The 21,139-nt window shown below is 41.3% G+C and overlaps 1 protein-coding gene across 3 annotated transcripts in view; it reads right to left on the bottom strand.

Annotated features, from left to right (window-relative positions):
- LOC125461238 (death-inducer obliterator 1-like) overlaps positions 1 to 21,139 on the bottom strand; it is a 149,553-nt gene that overhangs the window by 108,961 nt on the left and 19,453 nt on the right. For 2 of the 3 annotated variants that reach the window (XM_048549756.2, XM_048549757.2), the window contains exon 2: positions 144 to 390. In XM_048549756.2, the coding sequence (XP_048405713.2) occupies positions 144 to 363 (220 nt within the window). In that variant the 5' untranslated portion in view covers positions 364 to 390. Of the gene's footprint in view, positions 1 to 143; positions 391 to 2,324; positions 2,429 to 21,139 lie in introns of those variants that run through there. The other variant, XM_059652716.1, reaches the window with a different exon arrangement.

The raw sequence follows: 21,139 nt of genomic DNA, 5'->3' as shown, positions 1-21,139 counted from the left end.
AGTCAAAGAATGCATTCCCTACTGTAACAGAAACAGAACTGACTCTAGGAAGTTTTTTTTGTAAACTACCAGATTAACTATGAGAAATAGTTAAACAGGATCATTGTACACTTTCGTCAATGTGTAACACAAATTTAGAATACCTTCTGCTGTGTCTATCTGGCACTGCTCACTACCATCTGCCTGCAACTCCAATCTGAATGGTTCACTGGATGATGGCAGTAATGGATCCTTATCACTCAACATCTTCAATGTCGCGTCAATAGCTTGATACGAATCCGTATTATTGATGAAAGAGCTTTCTTCGGGGAGGTTTAAATGATCCTGAGACAGAAACTGTCTTACAGAATCTGAGACGTCCATAAACCGATTCACAATATGTTCTGGCTGCTGTAAAGAATAAGAAAAAGGATACTTTTACGTCAAATGCTAAGCCACATATATATTAGGAAGCACATGCATAAATAGTTTGGCGTAGGTTTTCTCTAAGAACATGCACTGTTCAAGTTTCACTCCATGACCAAAACATTCTAATGCAGCTTTATCATTCAATTCCTGCAGTATGGAAGCATGCCATTCACTCATTCAGTTCACACTGACCTCTGAACAGCATCCCACCCAGACCCCAACCCCAATCCTATCTCTGGAACTTTGCATTTCCCATGGCTAATCCACCTAGCCTGCACATCCCTGGACACTATGGACAATTTAGCATGGCCAATCCACCTAACCCGCACATCTCGACTATGGAAACCCATGCAGACACGGGGAGAATGTGCAAACTCCACACAGATTGTCACCCGAGGATGAGATCAAACCTGGGTCACTGGCACAGAGATTAGCACTGATGCCTCACAGAGCCACAATGTCACTGGTATCCTTTGCAAGCTTCCACAAAACTAAAATTTCAAAAACTGAACGTCATTAACTTATTGCAATACTCAAGACACTATTAACAGAAGTAATTGTTGATTCTTAACTTTTGGCAGTTGTCTACCAGGAAATAAAGGCAGCCCAATCAATACGAGCATTGAATAGTCAAGTAAAAGAAATTCAGTCACATTTCATCTTTTGTAATTTCAGGAAGCCTCAAAGCACTTAAGGACAATAGCATGCTTTTGTAGCTTAGTCACCGCAGCCAATCTGCACTAAGCAAAGTTCCACAAGCTCCATGCAATATTATTAAAACACATTATCTGATCTTCAGTAATTTGATCAAGGAATAAGCATTGGCCCAGGATGCCAGGGTCCCAGATCTTCTGCAAAGACTGGGTATATTTTAGATCCACCTGACAGGATTATCAGTATCCTTGTATCATTTGAAAGATATAATCTATCAATTCCAACATCCCACTGATGTCAGCTAAAGTTTTTGTGCTCCTGGCTTAACTCAAGCTGTCACAGTGCTACAAAGTGCCACAATTCTCACTTATTGTACGTTGCCACATTTATGAAGCTAAGAACAAGCATTTCCAACTTATTCAAGGCCAGGAAACACGATTAGTCCAGTTCATTTCTGCACCAATTGATAATTGCATTGCTTAGAACAATCCATTGTGAAAGTAAAGTGCAATCTCAAACCATTAATTTACTGTTCACAATTTACAAACTAGTCTTGATATCCACCAGAGCTCCAGAAATTAGTAAATGGACATTTATGTCTAATTTGATTGTTAACTCTTAACTGCCCTGTCAGGCAGCCTAATTATTCAGTTAGTTACAATGAAGAAAGTGGCTCATTTCAGTCATAACGAAATCCCAGCAGGGAAAAAGAAAACATGAAATGTCCTCTGGTGTGGCTTTACTGAGACTAAAAAGTTGCTACTTCACAAGAGCATCTGCACATCACCGCAGGTCAAAAGTTTCAAAGGGTTTAAGAACAACAGATATTCTTTAGCCTGATATGAACACTGTTGGCTGTGTTTCAGTACACAGCACTCTCACGGTGAGTCAGAAGTTGTGGGTTCAAGTCCCACTTTAGCAGGAAACAAAAAAAATTGAAGGCTGACACTTCAATGCAGTAATAAGAGTGATGTGCTGACAGAGATGCTGATTTCTAGCATGAGGTATTAAACCAAGCAGCATCGGCCCTCTCAATAGCATCAACTCTACTCTGAAGAGATACTGTTGTGCTCTAGCTAATTTTGAAGTACTTCATCAAGAACACAGGTTTAATTTCCATGATGGCAGCTCAGAAAAATTCAGTCAATTAATATATCTGGAATTTTAAAAAAGTCTCAGTAATCATGAGATGCCAGAATTAAGGGGAAAAAACCCATTTGGTTCACTAATATTTTTCAGGGCAGGAAATATGCCATGCTTACCAGTCCGGCCTCTGTCTGACTAAAGACCCGAGTCTGGTGATGAGTGGTTTAGATGTGTTGTCAGTTCTGTGATTGCCGTCTGAGGTTGATAAGGTTGATTTAGTTCATAAGGCTCACAATGGTAGGAGAACTCGGCCCCATGGATTGCGCCACCTGCAATACGCGGGGATATCAGGAACATGTCCAGTTTCCATGGTGACTACATATGGAGGAAGTATATTCAGTTGCAGCTCCTGATTTGCTGCATGGAGAACCTCGAATGCAGTTGAACGCACTGTGGAGTATTTATGAAGCTGAAAACATCATGGATAGGACGTTTAGCGAGCTGGTCACACCATCAGTACAAAGACAGAAAATGTTGAGTGAGTAAGGCAAAGATAAGTAAGTGTGACTGCACCAACAGCAGTCAGGTCAGTGGAACCACGATTGATACTGTTATGTGGCAGGGAGGGTCGAATGGTGGCTCAGTGGTTAGCACTGCTGCCTCACATTCTACCCACAGGTGAGTGTGCAAACTCCACTCAGACGTTCTCCCCAACGTCTGTATGGGTTTCATCCCGCAGGTGTCCAGGACAGTTTTCTGAAATTGTACAACTAGGGAAGAGGCCACATTTGACCTGGTACTGTGCAATGAGCCCAGCCAAGCAAGTGAAGTTTCTGTGGGGGAGTATTTTGAGAACAGTGGTATTAATTCTGTAAATTTTGTGTTACTTATGGCTAAGTATAAAAGGAGTCCTCAGGTGAAAATACTAAATTGGAACAAGGTCAACTATCATAATGTTAGGCAGGAAGTAGGAAATGTTGACTCCTTAAGGGGAGATCCACATTTGGCACATGGAAATCTTTCAAAGGCCAGTTGATTGGAGTTCAGGACCAGCATGTTCTTATGAATACGAAGAACAAGGGTGGCAAGATTCAGGAACCTTGGCTAACAAGGGAAACGGAGAGCTTAGTCAGAAAGTAAAAGCAGGTACATGCAAGTTTAGGAGACTGAAGACAGACAGGGTCTTTGAAGAAGACAAAGATAGCACGAAAGAACTCAAATAAGGAATCTGGGGGGCTAAAAAGGGGCGATGAAATGTCTTTGGCAAACAGAATTAAGGAAAATTGCAAGATGTTCTATACATATAAAAGGAGCAAATTTATGCTTACAGCTGGAGGGAGTGGGTGAGGTCCTTAACAAATACTTTGCACTGATACTCACAAAGGAGAAAGACATGGTGGATGGTGAGTTAACAAGGTGTAAAGCTGGATGAACACAGCAGGCTAAGCAGCAGAGGAGCAGGAAGGCCGACATTTTGGGCCTAGACACTTCTTCAGAAATGGGGGAGGGGAAGGGGCTTCTGACATAAAGAGCCGGGGGAGGCAGAAAGAAGATGGATAGTGGAGAAGATAGGTGGAGAGGAGATAGACAGGTCAAAGACGCGGGGATGGAGCCAGTAAAGGTGAGTGTAGGTGGGGAGTTAGGGACGAGGAGATAGGTCAGTGCAGGGAGGATGGATGGGTCAAGGGGGTGGGATGAGGTTAATGGGTAGGAGGTGGGGGTGGGGCTTGATGTGGGTGGAGGGGATAGGTGGGAGGAAGGACAGGTTAGGGAGATGGGATAGCTGGGCTGGTTTTGGGATGCAGTGGGGGGGGGGGGGGGTGTAGATTTTGAAGCTTGTGAAGTCCACATTGATACCATGGGGCTCAGGGTTCCTAGACGGAATGAGTTGCATCATTGTGGCACTGCGAGAGGCCCAGGATAGACATTACGTCTGAGGAATGGGAGGTGGAGTTGAAATGGTTCGTGAGTCATGGGTCGGATATATGACACTGTGGGGCACGCCAATATTAATAAAAAAAGGTGAGTCGGGTGTTTTAAAAAGCATTAAGGGCGACGAATCCCCAAGACCTAATGGATTCTAGAATGCTGAGGGAAGCAGGTAAGGAAATTGCTGGTCCTGGTAAGAAATCTATCTATCCTCTTTCGTTACGGGAGAGGTCCCAGAGAACTGGACAAGAGAGAGAACAATGTTCTTTCGTTTCAGAAAGGCAACAGGGTAATTACAGGTTGGTGAGTCTTACATCAGTGGTAGGGAAACTAGTGGGGAAGATTTTTATGGATAGGATTTAATCACATTTGGAAAAATACGGGCTTATAAGCAACAGGAAGCATGGCTCTGTGGAGGAGGCTGTCTCACACAAACTTGATTGAGTTTTTTGAATAAGTGACAAAGATGAACGATGACAGCGGCGGGGTAGGTGCAAGACCTTTGACAACATTTTCTATGGCAGTGATAAAAACGATAGTCACATGAGATCCACAGTGAGCTGGTAAGATGGATGCAGAACTGGCTTAGTCATAGAAGACAACAAGTAGTGATGGAAAGTTTGTATATTGTTTTTTCAATATATCTAGGAACAGTAATCGCTCCAATTTACTGTTAATCATCTGGGATTTGTACATTTTTTATATCATGTAGTCACTCTTAACATGCTAGCACCTGAGATCAAAAAAAGAACAAGCGATTTGAATCTCAGGACATGTCAAATCTAGAACCAGGAGTCACATGCTAAGAATAGATCATGGAGTTCTGAGATGAGGTGAAATTTCTTCATCCAAACTGTGGAGATCCTGTGGAAATCTCTGCCATAAAAAGTAGTGGAGGCCAAAACATTGAATGTTTTTAATAAGGTGCAAGATATAGTTCTGAGGGCTAAAGAAATCAAAGGGTATGGGAAGAAAATCTAGGGTAGAAGGTGGCTGATCAGTCATGGTCATACTGAATAGTAGAGTGGGCTCAAAGAGCCAAATGGCCTCCCTTCACTCCAATTTTCTCGAATCACAGTGTGGAAGTGGACCATTTGGCCCACTGAGTTCACACCAACATTCTGAAGAGCATCCCACGCAGAACAATCCTCCCTGTCGTATAACCCAGCAATTCCCCTTGGCTAATCCACCCAACCTACATATCCACCAGAGCACCTGGAGCAAAACTCTCGCAGATACTGGTCAATGTGCAAGCTCCACACAGGCAGTTGCCAGAGTGGAATCAAACCCAGTACCCCATTGATGACAGGCAGCAGTGCTAACCACTGAGCCACGTGATTTTACAGTTTTAGAACTGTGCTCACATCTAATGCCTTACTTCTCCCTATCCCTGATATTTCCATCAGCCCTATAACTCCCCACAGACATCTATGCTACTCCAATTCTTGCCTCTTATGCATCCCCACTTTAAACTGTTCCACCGTGGTTGTCAAGCCTTTAGGTGGCTTGGCTCAAAGCCCTGGCATTCCCTCCCTACTTTTCTCAGCAGCTGTCTGACTTGCCTCCTTTGAAGCTCTAATTAAAAATGTACTTTTCTGACCAAGTTTTTGGTCTTTGACCCAATCTCTCCTTTTCTGAGGATCAGTTGTCATACTTTGTATTGTAAGGCACTTATGAAACACCTTGGAATATCTTACTTTGTCAATGGTGCAAATGTGATCTGAATAAATGGGCAGCACTGTGGCTCATTCATTAGAAGTGCTGTCTCTCAGTGCCAGGACCTAGGTTCAACTCCAGCCTTGGGTGACTGCTGTTGGAATGTGCCAATTCTCCTCAGCCTATGTGGGTTTCTGCTGGGTGTTATGAGTTTCTTCCCCAGTCCAAAGACATGCAACTTACGTGGACCAGCTATTCTAAAAATTGTCCGTGGTGTCCAGGGATATATGCAGGATAGATTGATTAGCCATGGTATGTGTGGGGTTTTCAGGATAGAGTCAGGACTGGGTTTGGATTGGATGGTCTTCAGAGGGTTGGTGCAGATTCAATGGGTCAAATGGCTTCCTTCTGCGCAGTAGGGATTCTATGATTTGTAAAATTCAAGAGATGCAGGTGTACTTTAAATTTGCTGTACATTTGATAGTAAACTGAAAAGTGAAGTGTGCACTCATTGGATATCTTTTAACAATGGAGTATAATACAGGTGATACCAAAGTAACATTAATCTTGTGTGAAGATAAGATACCACAGCATCAGCTTGGTCAATGTCAGGACAACAGGTAAACAAGTCGCTCCATCAAAGCATGCAGAAGCAGCATTCAAAAAAAACAGCCTTAGAATTGGAGGGGATAAATTTAAAACGGAAATGAGGAGACATTTCTTCAGCCAGAGAGTGGTGGGCTTGTGGAATTCACTGCCACAGAGCGCAGTGGAGGCCGGGACGTTAAATGTCTTCAAGGCGGAGATTGATAAATTCTTGATCTCACAAGGAATCAAGGGCTACGGGGAGAGTGCAGGGAAGTGGAGTTGAAATGCCCACCAGCCATGATTAAAATGGGGGAGTGGGCTTTATGGGCCGAATGGCCTTACTTCCACTCTTTTGTCTTATGATCTTATATGGGAGAGAGCAGGGCATCATCTGGTAGACATCACTAAATTGATTGTTGAGAATGCTGATTTACACAGGGTTTGGACACTTGAAGTTAACATACTGATTGCAGCTACTGGACAAAAATTTTCAACACTGCATTGACGTGCGCATCATCTGAAATGCATGCCAGTAATACAAGCTTTGTCAAAAAGAATTGTTCTGCACAGAATGTTTATACAAACATCTGCAAGAAAATCTTTGATCTGTATTACATGCTATTCAATAACACTGTTTCAGGATATCAACAACATTGTTTCAGGATACCAGTAACAAACAGGGACAGTGAACACTTGCATCATGTATCACATCATGCAATACCTTAAGCTGACTGTACAGCAGTACACCCTCCAGGACACTAGGACGTTGTATTTAATTCCAGTTGATTTACTACCAATGAAATTAAATGAAAGCAGAAATGAAACTAGCTGATTAGCTATTTGCAGTTAGAGGATGTAACTTAGGATGAGTTTAATGGTCACTTCATAAGTGAAAGTAGCCAACCTCAAGGCTTCTAGTTCAATCATTTGTCTATGCTGTCCCACCTGGATAAACTACAACTGGCAGCTACTTCCTTGGTTCAATCTTCTAACTACTTATATCAATTTACATTTTATATAAGTGAACTGTATTTTTCTAACTTAACCAACCTTTCTTTTAAATCTCTGTGAATTAGGCTTCTTCCACTTTTTCTGCATGACAGTACCTTTTTCACATTTGGAGGTATTCTGCATTCTTTATGACTTATTGTGATATGGAGACCAAAACTGAGCATTATATTTCTAAACACATACTATGCTCTCATTCTACTTGCTCTTTCAATTACTTCGACCTACTGTCTGGACATCAAACCTCATTAATAGAGATAATGGGAACTGCAGATGCTGGAGATTCCAAGATAATAAAATGTGAGGCTGGATGAACACAGCAGGCCAAGCAGCATCTCAGGCGCACAAAAGCTGACGTTTCGGGCCTAAATAAGTGAACTGTATTTTTCTAACTTAACCAACCTTTCTTTTAAATCTCTGTGAATTAGGCTTCTTCCACTTTTTCTGCATGACAGTACCTTTTTCACATTTGGAGGTATTCTGCATTCTTTATGACTTATTGTGATATGGAGACCAAAACTGAGCATTATATTTCTAAACACATACTAAAACCTCATTAATACTCAGGTTCCGTTTTGCAAACTGCACCAGGATGGCAGAAAATTGCTTTTGAAACTTTAATGAATTGCATGATGTTAAAGAACATCATGGTCAATTCTAAACAGAAATGAAACAGAATACGTATGCAAGTTAGAGATTCTTAGCTTATTATAAACTATTATTGCGGGGTTCCTCTCCAACATGCAACTTAGTTCTATTCATGGTACACCGTGATCAATTATTGTTTTCATTATTTATAACGTTATTAATTTACTTGGCCATTTTCCTGCCTTAGTAGGTTATATGATTTTGTAAAGATTTAGCCTCTTCAGATCTCCATTCCGTTTTCATTTCACACCAGCAATAAGCTTGTACGTTTACTATGGTTTGGAAAGCAAGGTAAACATTGATCCTTTAGAGGATGAGAAGGCCAATTTAATAACTGGGAAAGAGGAAACAGCCTAGACACTAAACAGTTATTTTTTGTTGGTCTTCACAGTGTAAGACACAAATAACATGCCGAAAACTAATGGCAAGAAGGTTATAGCAGCTGAAGACCTAGAAACTAAGGAGGCAGTGCTGGGCAAGCTAATGGGACTAAAGGTTGACAAATCTCCTGGCCCTGATGAAATGCATCCCAGGGTACTAAAAGAGGTGATGGGGCAATAGCAAATGCACTAGTAACTATTTACAAAATTCACTGGATTCTGGGGTGGTTCTCGCAGATTGGAAAACAGCCAACATGATACTCCTGTTTAAAAAAAGGAAGTAGATAAAAAACAGGTAACTATAGGCCACTTACCTTAACTTCAGTAATGGGGAAAATGCTTGAACCTATCATTAAGGAAGAAATAGCAAGACATCTGGATATAAATTGTCCCATTGGGAACACCCAACATGGGTTCATGAAGGGTAGGTCATATTTAACTAATTTAGCAGAATTCTTTGAGGACATTACTTGCATGGTAGACAGTGGGGATCCTGTGGATGTGGTGTATCTGGATTTCCAGAAGGCATTTGTCAAGGTGCCACACCAAAGGCTGCTACATAAGATAAAGTTTCACAGTATTACAGGTAATGCATTGGCATGGATAGAGGACTGATTGACCAGTAGAAAGCAAAGAGTAGGGGTAAATGGGTGTTTTTCTGATTGGCGGTCAGTGGCTAGTGGTGTGCCTCAGGGGTCAGTGTTGGGACCTCAACTGTTTACAATTTATATAGATGATTTGGAGTTGAAGACTAAGTGTGGTGTGTCAAAATTTGCAGATGACACTAAGGTGAGTGGTAGAGCGAAGTACGCAGAAGACACAGTCTGCAGAGGGATACAGATAGTCTAAGTGAGTGGGCAAAGGGTCTGGCAGATGGAGTACAATGTTGACAAGTGTGAGATCATCCATTTTGGAGGAAAATGGATTGTTTTAAATGATAAAAAAAAATTGCAGCAGGTTGCTGTGCAGAAGGACTTGGGTGCCCTTGTGCATGAATCGCTTAAAGTAGGATTGCAGGTGCAGCAGGTAATTAAAAAGGCAAATGGAATTTTGTCTGCCATTGCTAGAGGGACAGGGGTTAAAAACAGGGAGGCTATGCTGCAGTATATGGTCTAGGTAAGGCCACACCTGGAGTGCTGTGTGCAGTTTTGCTCTCTTTATTTGAGAAGAGATATACTAGCATTGGAAGGGGTGCAGAAGAGATTCACTCGGTTGCTTCCAGTGTTGAGAGGGTTGGATTATGAGGAGATGCTGAGTAGACTGGGATTATACTCATTGGAATTCAGAAAAATGAGGGGAGCCCTTATAGAAACATAAGATTATGAAGGGAATAGATATGGTAGAGGCAGAGAAATTGTTTCCACTAGCAGGTGAAATTAGGACTAGAGGGCATCGCTTCAAAATAAAGGGAAGCAGATGTAGGGCTGAGGTCAAGAGGAACTTCTTCACCCAAAGGATTGTGAATCTGTGGAGTTCCTTGCCCAGAGAACTGGTTGAAGCTACCTCGCTGAATGTTTTTAAGGCAAAGCTAGATAAATTTTTGAACGGTAAGGAATTAAGGGTTATGGTGAGTGGGCGGGTAAGTGGAGCTGAGTCTCAAAAAGATCAGCCATGATTTTATTAACTGGCGGGGCAGGCTCGAGGGGCCAGGTGGCCTACTCCTGCTCCTCATTCTTACGTTCAGGCCAAGATTCCACGCAGCACCTTCCGTTCCTACCCACATTGCCAGTATCCTCTAGGACGTTACCTTTTCAACTTTTCTTTCACCTGCATTACAAAGTGTGTAGTAACAAATAGTTAAATTACAAGATTGATCATCCAGAAGTCTTAATAAATATTCCAAAGGCCAGGCCCAACAACAACAGCTAAAACATTTCCGGTCTGTTTCTAAGAAGTCTGGAAATGAACTTGATCTCAATGAAATTGACCACTGAGCTGTCTAATTGTTTTAAAAACCAAAATGGATGCTGGAATACCAGACTGAACAAAAATACTGGACGGATGAATAGTACTAGTGTCGAAAATACTAGCCGGACTAAGGGAGAAAATAGTGCAGCCTAAATTAGCGTCAGTCTGCATGCATGTGAAATATATGGTGTATAGTAAATAAAATTGGGGAGTTAGAGGCACCTATTGTCATATGGAAATATGATGTGATGGCAATAAAGACTTGGCTCAAGGAAAAGCAGATGTTAAATATTCTTGGCTACTAAGGATTCAGTTAAGATAGGAAAGGAGAACCAGTGGCAGTAATGATTAAGGAAATCATTGCAATAACAAAGGATGTTCCAGGAGGTTTCAAGAATAGAATCAATCTGTCTAGAGCGAAGAAACAGACGAGTGCAATTACGTAGCTCGTTCACTTTCTGTAGTCCTCCAATTAGTCGGAAGGATAAAGGGACAAACATGCAGGGAACTTAAAAAAAAAGCAACATTATAGACAGATTATAATTGAGGATTTTAATTATCCAAATGTAGACTGGAACGGTGGTACTGCTAAGGGAAAGGAAGAGCAAACATTCCAATATTGTGCCCCAAAATGTCTCCTCCAGCAGCATACATGCTGTTCAACTATAAAGTATACATCATAGCACCTGTTTCTTGGAAATGAGGTGGGCAAAGTAGACCAAGCGTCAATTGGAAAACATTTAGGAGTCAGTGATCATTGTATCTTAACGTTTAAGATGATAGGAAAGGACAATATGAATAAATAGTGGACGGTTATTGTCAATGGGACAAAAATAGAATCGGGCTAAACTGGAACAAACTGTGACTGAAGGGAGAACCTACTCATGACCAATGGATACTTCAAAGAGGAGATGGATCAAGTACAGTCAAGGTCTACCCCCTCAAAAGAAAACAAATGGGCAAACAAATCAAGGGCTCCCTAGATGGCTGGGATGATATAAATTAAATCAAAGAAGAAAAAATTGTGCTCATCCCAGCTGTCTGGTAGAAAATAGAACTGACAACAAAAAGGAATCCTGAAGGTTCCGAAGAAACCGTGAAATGACTGTAGAAACAAAAAAGGGGTCACAAGAAAAGACTGGCAGATAACATAAGGAGGAATCCCAATGAATTCGACAAGCACGTCAACAGGAAGGGAGGTAAAAATTGGGTAGCTACAGGCCAATTAGCTTAGCATCTATTTCTGGAAAATTATTGATATCAATTATTAAGGGAGCAACAAGCAGAGTTGGCATGGCTCAATGAAAGGAAATTGTGTCTGACTAATTTATTAAAACATTTTTTGAAGTAGCCTCAACCACAGTGGATAGAAGGGAACCAGCACGTATGTTGCATCTGGACTCCAGATCTGCACACAGTACTCTAGCTGTGGACAAATTAACATTCTGTACAACTCCAACATTACCTCCTTGCTCTTATACTTTATGCCACAACTGATGAAAGCAAAATATCCTTTATGCCTTAACTATCCCATTCACTCCTCTGCCAACTTCAGGGATCTGTGAATTACTACTCAAGATCTCTGTTCTTTTGAGCTACCCAGTGTTCTGCCATTCATTAGATACTCCCTCATCTTGTTTCTTTTTCCAAAGTGCATCGCCTCACTTATAGGGTCATAGAGATGGACAGCATGGAAACAGACACTTCGACCCAACTCATCCATGCCAACCAGATACGCTAAATTAACCTAGTGCCATTTGCCAGCATTTGACCCATATCTCTCTAAAACTTTCCTATTCATATATCTACCTGGATGCCTTATAAATGCTGTAATTGTTTCAGCTCCTCTGGCAACTCATTCCATACATGCACCATCTTCTGCATGAAGATGTTGCCCCTTTGGTCGCTTTTAAATCTTTCCCCTCTCATCTTAAACCTATGCCCTCTCATTGTGGATTCCCCTTCACGGGGGAAAAGACTTTGGATATTCACCCTATCCAAGCACCCGATGTTTTATAAACTTCTACAAGGTCACCCTCAACCTTGAGCAGTCCAGGGAAAATAGGCCCAGCCTATTCAGCTTCTCCCTCTAACTCAAACCATCCAAACCTGGCAACATACTTATAGCTTTTTCTGAATCCTCATTTCACGACATCATTCCTGCAGCAGGGAGACCAGAATTGAGCACAGTATTCCTATCAAGGTTAAGTACTATCTGCCACTGTTCAACCCATTTATATCTTCCTGCAACCTACAGCTGTCATCTTTACTACAGACAACCACCTACCGATCTTGGTTTCAGTAAACCTACCTTTCTCCCACATTTTCATCTATATAATTCATGTATATAGCAAACAATAAGGGTCCTAGTATTACCCCAGGAATGAATCTATTTATGAAGCAAGCATTACAAAGGCCGCATCTTTAATTTTGGATTGTGGATCAAATGGGGAACAGATTACATTAAACTAAGAGCTGTGTAAGGAATTGCTGCACTTTTAGAGGTAAGTATTGGAACTCATTGTGAGCAACGCTGAGACTGTTGCTTTGTTCAAGTGATGGGGGAAAATGTCAAGATACCAACAGCTTCATGAGTGTGCAGAGCAAGCTTTGTCCAAGAGATGGACTGCAAATTTGTTAGTGCAATCAAGATCTGTGTGGAGGTCAGGAACCATTAGTATGACAACTGACTTTCACCACAGCAAGTGGGAAGTGTGCATAAACAAGACTGGTGGCAGAAACCTCAACTGCAAAAGAAAGGTTCTCTCTTTGCTGTATTAAAAAAATCTGGAAGATCTAGGATGGAGTTTAAAAATAAGGAGGTTATGCTGCTGCTATATCGGGTGCTGGTGAGGCCACACCTGGACTACTCAGTTTTGGTCTCCTTGACAAAGGATGTACTGGCACTGAAGGGGATGCAGAGGTTTACCAGGTTGATTCCGGAATTGAGACTGTCAGTTTATGAGAACAGTTTGAGCAGATTGGGACTGTAACTACTGGAATTTAGAAGATTGGGTGAGGGGGGTGGAATCTTACATAAACAAAATAAAGTTATGAAGTGAATGGATAGGCTAGAAGCAGGGATGGTTATTTCCACTGGTGGATGAAACTAGAACTCAGGGCATAGCCTCAAAATAAGGGGCAACAGATTTACGACTGAGTTGAGGAGAAACTTCTCCACCCAAAGAGTTGTCAATCTGTGGAATTCCCTGCCTATTGAAGCAGTTTGAGGCTACCTCGTTGAATGTTTTCAACACAGAGACAGATAGATTTTTGAACGGGAAAGGAATTAGGGTGATGGTGAGTGCTAAGTGGACCAGAATCCATGAAAATATCAGCCACAATCTTACTGCATGGTGGAGCAACTTGAAGGGCCAGATGGGCTAACTCCTGCTCAAATTTCTTATGCTTTTATATCACTAGCATGCCAAATGCCCTGTGTCTACCGTAAGTGAAAGAAATTGGAAAGCATAAGGAGATCAGATCTGAAGGTCTTGGTAGCGGTAAAAGGGACATCCCATGGACTGGAGCTATTGGACTATATTTCCCCAGTACTTCCCCTCCACTTGTGACATCTGTGTTTGTTTGTCTGTGTCTATCTACATGTAGGTGATTGAAGAGGCGGTTAAGAGTTTTAGCTAGTTGAGTTTTATGTTAGTAATAGCTTTGTTTGCCAGTGGCTACAACTGGTTTCTTTAAAATAAGTGGTAGTTTCTCGCTAAGTATTGAAATCTGGTTAGTGTTTTCTGCAAACCTGAATTCATCGGAGGGGTAAATGTAGGGACCTCGAATAATCTGAGCAAATCTCTAATCTCTTGAGATGGGTGTAGTGTGTTTCAAGGTACAGAGCACTTTTCCAAGTGCATTGAGACAAGATCAGAAGCTTAATTTTTGTTTCTCAAATGAAGAAATCAAAGATGTTTCAACATTATTTAAAGAGGACAAATAGTAAAAAAACGATTAATTGGTAAATCCATAAAGAACAAAGGCTCAAACATCATTATAAGAACAGAAAATTATTAGCATTCCAACTGCTCCAGTATTGGAACCTGAACTGCTTTAGCACAAGTAGCTACAGAAGCAGCAACATAATTAGAAATGGAAATGGGTAGTAACTGAAAGGTGATACACCAAAAGGCACGGGGAACAGTCATGGAAACAAATGAGAAAGCAGCTTCAATTGAAGGTTTAGGCAGCGATATGTTGAGTGGTCGTTTCTGTGCTATTAATTTCTATGATTCATTTTCACATGGAATTGCTCATGAGGAGTCGGTTACAAGGTTATGTTATTTGTGAAGGGGAAGCCAGGTTGCAGTGATGTACGTTCCTACTGGAAGAATTTGAAGCAGACTTGTCACAGATTTCCCTGGAGCGTGCTGTGTACTAATTGATTCCTGAAAACTTCTCTTTTGAAAATCAGTCAAAAGTAGGCAGTGCAAGATAAACAGAAACTTACTTAAACATACTGGCTCATTCATTGCAATTTCAGTTAATGCCCCGTGTTATTATGGTTTATGTATCAAATTATCGCGTTTGAGAACCACAGTCACCCACATCATTCGAAAACAAACTTGAAACTTTAGATTATAAAATGTGAGGCTGGATGAACACAGCAGGCCAAGCAGCATCTCAGGAGCACAAAAGCTGACGTTTCGGGCCTAGACCCTTCATCAGAGAGAGGGATGGGGTGAGGGTTCTGGAATAAGTAGGGAGAGAGGGGGAGGGTCTAGGCCCGAAACGTCAGCTTTTGTGCTCCTGGGATGCTGCTGGGCCTGCTGTGTTCATCCAGCCTCACATGTTATTATCTTGGATTCTCCAGCATCTGCAGTTCCCATTATCACTGATACAATCATTGAAACTTTAGACCCTGATCTTTCAATTTCTGAATAGAAATGAAACAATCGAATAATTAATGTTTTTCAATGATGGGAATTGACTAGATCATAAACCTACGTCGAACATCTCATCCAAAAGACAATATGTCTAACAATGCCGTGCCAAAGTGTACACAATTTGCAGGAGTTTGAGCCCATGACTTTTGATATGCGAGGCCTGGTAAAATTACTTGGAGTTTTGAAATTCTAACGATGTTTAGCAACGTTGGATGCCTTCAAGGCAGAGATCGACAAATTCTTGATCTCAGAAGGAATCATGGGCTACGGGGAGAGTGCAGGGAAGTGGAGTTGAAATGCCCATCAGCCGTGATTTAAATGGCAGAGTGGACTTGATGGGCCGAATGGCCTTACTTCCACTCCCGTCTTATGGTCTAACTTTGAAGCATTTGGGAAACGAATCCAGTTCAGATTAACTAATTAGAGGTAGTGCATGTCTAAAATAAATACATCATAGTTAAATCAGCTAACAAAATCCCGGCCTTTAGTTAATTATTTGTTATACTGTTTTAATTCATTAACACTTCTCTCATGAAAGAGAAGTTAGACAAGCTCACTGAATGCTGAAGGTGGCTCAAAAGTGCCAAATGACCACTTACTACAGCTTGTTATGCAAACACAATTTTAAAAAGGTGCTTAAAAACCAAACACAAATAACAAGCAGCACGGCTGGAAAATTACAACATAGCCAATACAACCCAAGGTAAACTGCTACCTATTCTGGAGATAAGTAGTACGAACAAAGTACATTTGGGAGTTAGTTAGTTCAGTTGGTTGGCTTGCGATGCAGAAAGATACCACCAACGCAGTTCAATTCCCATACCACCAAGGTGGTCCTACCTTCTCAACCTCACCCTTTTCCAAGGCATGGTTACCCTCAGGTTAAATTCACTAGTTGTCTCTCTCTAATGAGAGAACAGCCCTATGATCCTGTGGGGCTATGGGCACTTGAAGGTCTTACAACTAACATCTCCAGGACCCAGATTTATGTCAACATTGAAAAGCCCTGATCCATTCACCCCAATTTCTCAGCGCAGGCAAGTTGCATTGATTTAGTAAAGCTCAGTTGTTAAAACATCCAATCGGTGAGCTGTATTTCAATCTTTACAGTCTTTTGAGTATACCATTCAAACCAACAATCTTGATAGCTTCACAAACTCTTCAGAACTGTACTAGCCCTCAACAGCATTCCGTTGTTTCCCATCACCATTGCCACTATTTGCAGAATCAAGTTTTCAGAATGCACCCAAGAAATCGCAGACTAAAATTGAAAGATTGAATGACATGGTCATGCACCCAATCAGCCTAAACTATCTACGGAATCAAAAGGCAGAGTTTGTGACATGATCGTAAAAATGACTGTTTTCCAAACATTTTTCCACTGTGACTATTTTGAGCCTTGAAAATTGTGGCAACCCTTTTGAGAACTGGGAGAGTGTGGTGAGATGTGGAAAGGTCTACGAGAACAGGGCTGGGGGAGGACAAAAGACCTGTGGGAATGAGGGAGAGATGAAGCTACACAGTGTCCATTGCTGCCTGAGTCAATGACGACAATATTTCTGCTTGCACTTGACTTGGATTTCTGAACCCCACTTTAGGAAACTCTGGTCTATGATTAAGGCACAAAAACACGAAAGAAATGGAACAGCATGACTACGTAAGCAATCTGATTGTTCATTTCCCGAAACATTTGTGACAAATCCTTGTGGGTACAGTTCTAAAATAGCCTGAGATAAAATGGAAAGATTGCAGACAAACTTTTCAATGTACCAGATCTTCGAGCTAGTCAGAAAGCAGAAATTTTGTTCCAGGTCTAAATAAGCTGTGCACTATCACGTTATTGATCTTTGGAAACTGGACAACATAATTCCTTATAGACCTGTGCACTCCTACAGCACAACAGGAGGCCACAGTGCCATGCTGGTTCAAAGGATCCAACGATACTAAATTCCCCTTTCCAACTTATGGCACATAGCTCTGGAGGCTACAGTGAAACAGATGAATATCTAAATATGGCTCAAATGTTACAAGAAATTCTGATTCAACCACCGTTTCAGGCAGAGCAGCCTCCCACTATTCTCTGGGTAGAAGAATTTCTCCTCAAATCTGCTCTTTGCCTTCCATCTCTTAGCTTAAATGTGTCACTGATTAACGGCCCCTCTGCTAATTAAACAGTACCTATCTATCCACTATCTAGCCCCTCATAGGGGCTTAAACTTCCTCTGCACCATCTCTCATGTGATCATATCCTTCCTGTTATGCAGTGACCCGAACTGTGCACAGTGTGGAAGAATGTTGCAGGGAGACTTGGATAAACTGCAGAATTGGGCTGAAAGGTGGCAAATGGAGTTTAATACGGATAAATGTGAGGTGATTCACTTTGGGAGGAATAATAGGAAGGCAGAATACTGGGTCAATGGAAAGCTTCTTGGTAGTGTGGATGTGCAGAGGGATCTTGGTGTCCATGTACATAGATCCCTGAAAGTTGCGACCCAGGTTGATAGTGCTGTTAAGGCAGTTTACGGTGTGTTAGGTTTTATTGGGAGGGGGATTGACTTCCGGAGCCTTAATGTCATGCTGCAACTGTACAAAACGCTAGTGCAGCCTCACTTGGAATACTGCGTGCAGTTCTAGTCGCCTCATTACAGGAAGGATGTGGAAGCATTGGAAAAGGTGCAGGGGAGATTTACCAGGATGTTGCCTGGTCTGGAGCGCAGGCCCTATGAAGAAAGGCTGAGGGACTTGGGACAGTTCTCATTGGAGAGAAGGAGGCTAAGAGGGGATTTAATAGAGACATACAAGATGATCAGAGGATTAGATAGGGTGGACAGTGAGAGTCTTTTTCCAAGGATGACGACTTCAGCTTGTACAACGGGGCATAGCTACAAATTGAGGGTGATAGATTTAAGACAGATGTCAGAGGCAGGTTCTTTACTCAGAGAATGGTAAGGGCGTGGAATGCCCTGCCTGCCAATATAGTTAACTCAGCCACATTAGTGACATTTAAACAGTCCTTGGATAAGCATATGGATAATGATGGGATAGTGTAAGGGGAGGGGCTTAGGTTAGTTCAGAGGACGCCGCAACATCGAGGGCCAAAGGGCTTGTTCTGCGTTCTCCAGTTGTGGCCCAATTGGCATTTTATACAGTTCCAGCATTGCTTGCCTTTATAAGAACAGGGAAGTTAACGCCTTAACCACCTTATGTATCTGCTGTGTTACATTCAGGGATCTCTGAATATGCACATCAAGTTCGCTTGATCTTAGTATTTTCTAGGGTACTTGACATATTGTAATCCCATACCTTGTTAGCCCACACTAAGTGTATTACCTTATATTTCCACTAGTCATTGTTCTGCCCATTTGATCAGTCATCCAGCAGTCTACAGCTATCTACCTATTTACCACCCTACCAATTTTCATATCACTCAAATTTCTTGATCACAGATTATACTTAAGTCTAAACGAACGTACACCCCAAACAGCATGGGCCCCTATCACTGAAGCCAGCAGAGCTTCACTTGAAACAGACTTCTAGTCAGACATCCTTCTATCATCACCCTCCACTACATAACCCAGCCAAATTTGGTTTCAAAATGTCACTTTGCCTCGGATCTAATGGCAACTTATTTTCTTGAGCATTCTGTTAAGGGACATCCTCGCTATAGGGCATGTAGACACAATAAATGCATTACCCTCATCAATATGCCCCATTACCACTTGAAAAAAATTAATGAAATTCAAAGGCAACCTGCCTTAACAAATCCATGCCAACTATTACTTATTAGTCCGGTGTCTCTCCAAGTGCAGGCATATTCTGATCCCAGAATTCTAACAACTTCCTTACCACAGACATTAGACTGACAACAGCCTGTAATTTCCTTGCCTATCCCTTCCTCCCCTTTTGGAATAATGATGAGAGGTCTTTAACTGTTCTTTAAGCCTCTGATGCCTTAGCTATAGAGAAAGAGCACTTGAAAATTACAAGGGCTTTGATATCTCTTCCCTTTCCTCCTTCAGCAGCCTGGAATAAATCTCATCCATGCCAGTGGATTTATTCACTTTAACACTTAAAGCTGCTAGTTCCTCCATTCTCTGTGCTACTTTCTACTAATACATCAGTCTTCCGCACTGATCTGTATACTTGCATCAGCCTTTTATGTGAAATCTCACAAAATATTCTTTGAGAACTTGGCCCATGTCTTGCAGGTTGACACACAGATCATCTCTATGGTCCCTAACGGACCCTACACTTTCTCTAGGTATTTTTTGCTCTTTATAACAATCTATTTAGGTTCCTTTTTTCCCCCGTGCACTGCTTCCTTCGTTTTTTTTTTAGTTTAATTTTAACGGTCCTCCAAAACTTTTACATTCCTCATGGGACTCTTGTATTGAGCCTTTGGTATCTGCAATAAAGTAACAAATCATTTGTGTCTCAATGCACCAGTGCCTCTCATCAAGTTTTAATGACAGGCCATGTTTCTAAAACTTCTAAACTGATTAACTCTAGAAGATGTTCCATCACTTTCAATTCTATTAGCATGTACCTTGATTAATTTGGGATTGAATGATACTTAGAATTTGATCTCATAACATTCTCTGAACTAGGCTGTAAAAGTTAAAGCAAACTCCAGTGATTCACCAAGAATACTACAACTCTTTTTAAATAAGGTCACAAACTCAATAATTTGGGTTCTCTTTCTGGGAATTTCTCCGTTTTTGTCAAAGGAAAGTCAAAGAATATCAACACAAGGTCAAAGAACGAGAAGAGGGCATAACATTATGTTCAAAATACATTTTTAAACTAGAGTAATAATGAAGGACACACAGAAAGGTATCAAATAGGTCAATGAAGCTGGAGAAACGGGTTACCATTATTGGGGTGAGGTATGAAATGATGCACAAAAGGCCAGTTTCGTTAAACTGAAGTTTTGAAGGGGCTGCAAATTTCAAATGGGATATGGAGGTTGTAAACGAGTTGGGGAATGTGGGAACCAGTTTTGGTTGGAGAGATTCAGGACAGCAGCTTAGTGGCACTTATAACAGGAGTGAATATAAATGCGGAGTTTACAATTAATTGGATGATAGGGCACACATCATTGAAATCACTAATAATAGCTAAAAGCTACTCAAATATTACCGCATAGTAATACAGTAATCAACACCACTTAACTCTCGAATAGGAACACAAGTAGGCAATTCAGCACCTCCAGCCTGCTTCGCCATCTGATACGACCTTGGCTGATCTCATCTCTGCTATGTAACTATATAATTCTTGGATTCATAAGGTCGCCACCTTTAACTGCTGGACAACTGTAATGTTTATTCTAATAAATAATATTCAAGCATGTATAACTGAAGTGACATTTACAGTGCTTGACAACATGGCAGTAGCCACAACCTTTAGTCTGGTATTCTACAGAGAAGAAACTTTGTAGTTTGGCCGACGTGCTGCCAGGCTTTTGGGCTGGATGCAGTGCTTTAACTCTCAGCTGGAAAGCTGATAAAAACCGAAAGAACTGCAGATGCCGCAAATTAGAAACAATTGGCTATCTGGATGTCAGGGTAGGAGAAGCATTAGGCTGATGACAAGTAGATGGGGAAGGCAAGCAGGCATCAAAAGAAAGTAGTACTAGGTTTAAGCAATAACACAATAGCAACAAATTTGAGTTTAGCAATTTCTGCCTGCTGCATTATTAAATAAAATGTGCACATTTCTAAACCATCAAAAGATAGATGATTAAGCTTGTTTGTTTTCAAAAGTGAAATTATTTGTCTGTCCTTTTGTTGAATGGAAAATAAATTAGGAGAAAGAAAGACTTTGATAATCTTACCCTCATGATCTATTTCCTGAAATTTTCAGAAGACAGAAGTTGCATCCAGTATGCAACTACTACAATAGATGCACATCCAAAACTCAATATCATTGGAAAGAAATAGAGTTACCATTTCATGTTCATAATTTCTGATAAAAAGTCATTTA

The sequence above is a fragment of the Stegostoma tigrinum genome, chromosome 19, assembly GCF_030684315.1.
Source record: "Stegostoma tigrinum isolate sSteTig4 chromosome 19, sSteTig4.hap1, whole genome shotgun sequence".
NCBI classification, from domain to species: domain Eukaryota; kingdom Metazoa; phylum Chordata; class Chondrichthyes; order Orectolobiformes; family Stegostomatidae; genus Stegostoma; species Stegostoma tigrinum.
Note: the sequence above shows the minus strand (reverse complement) of the source record. Positions and strands in the feature narration are given on the sequence as shown.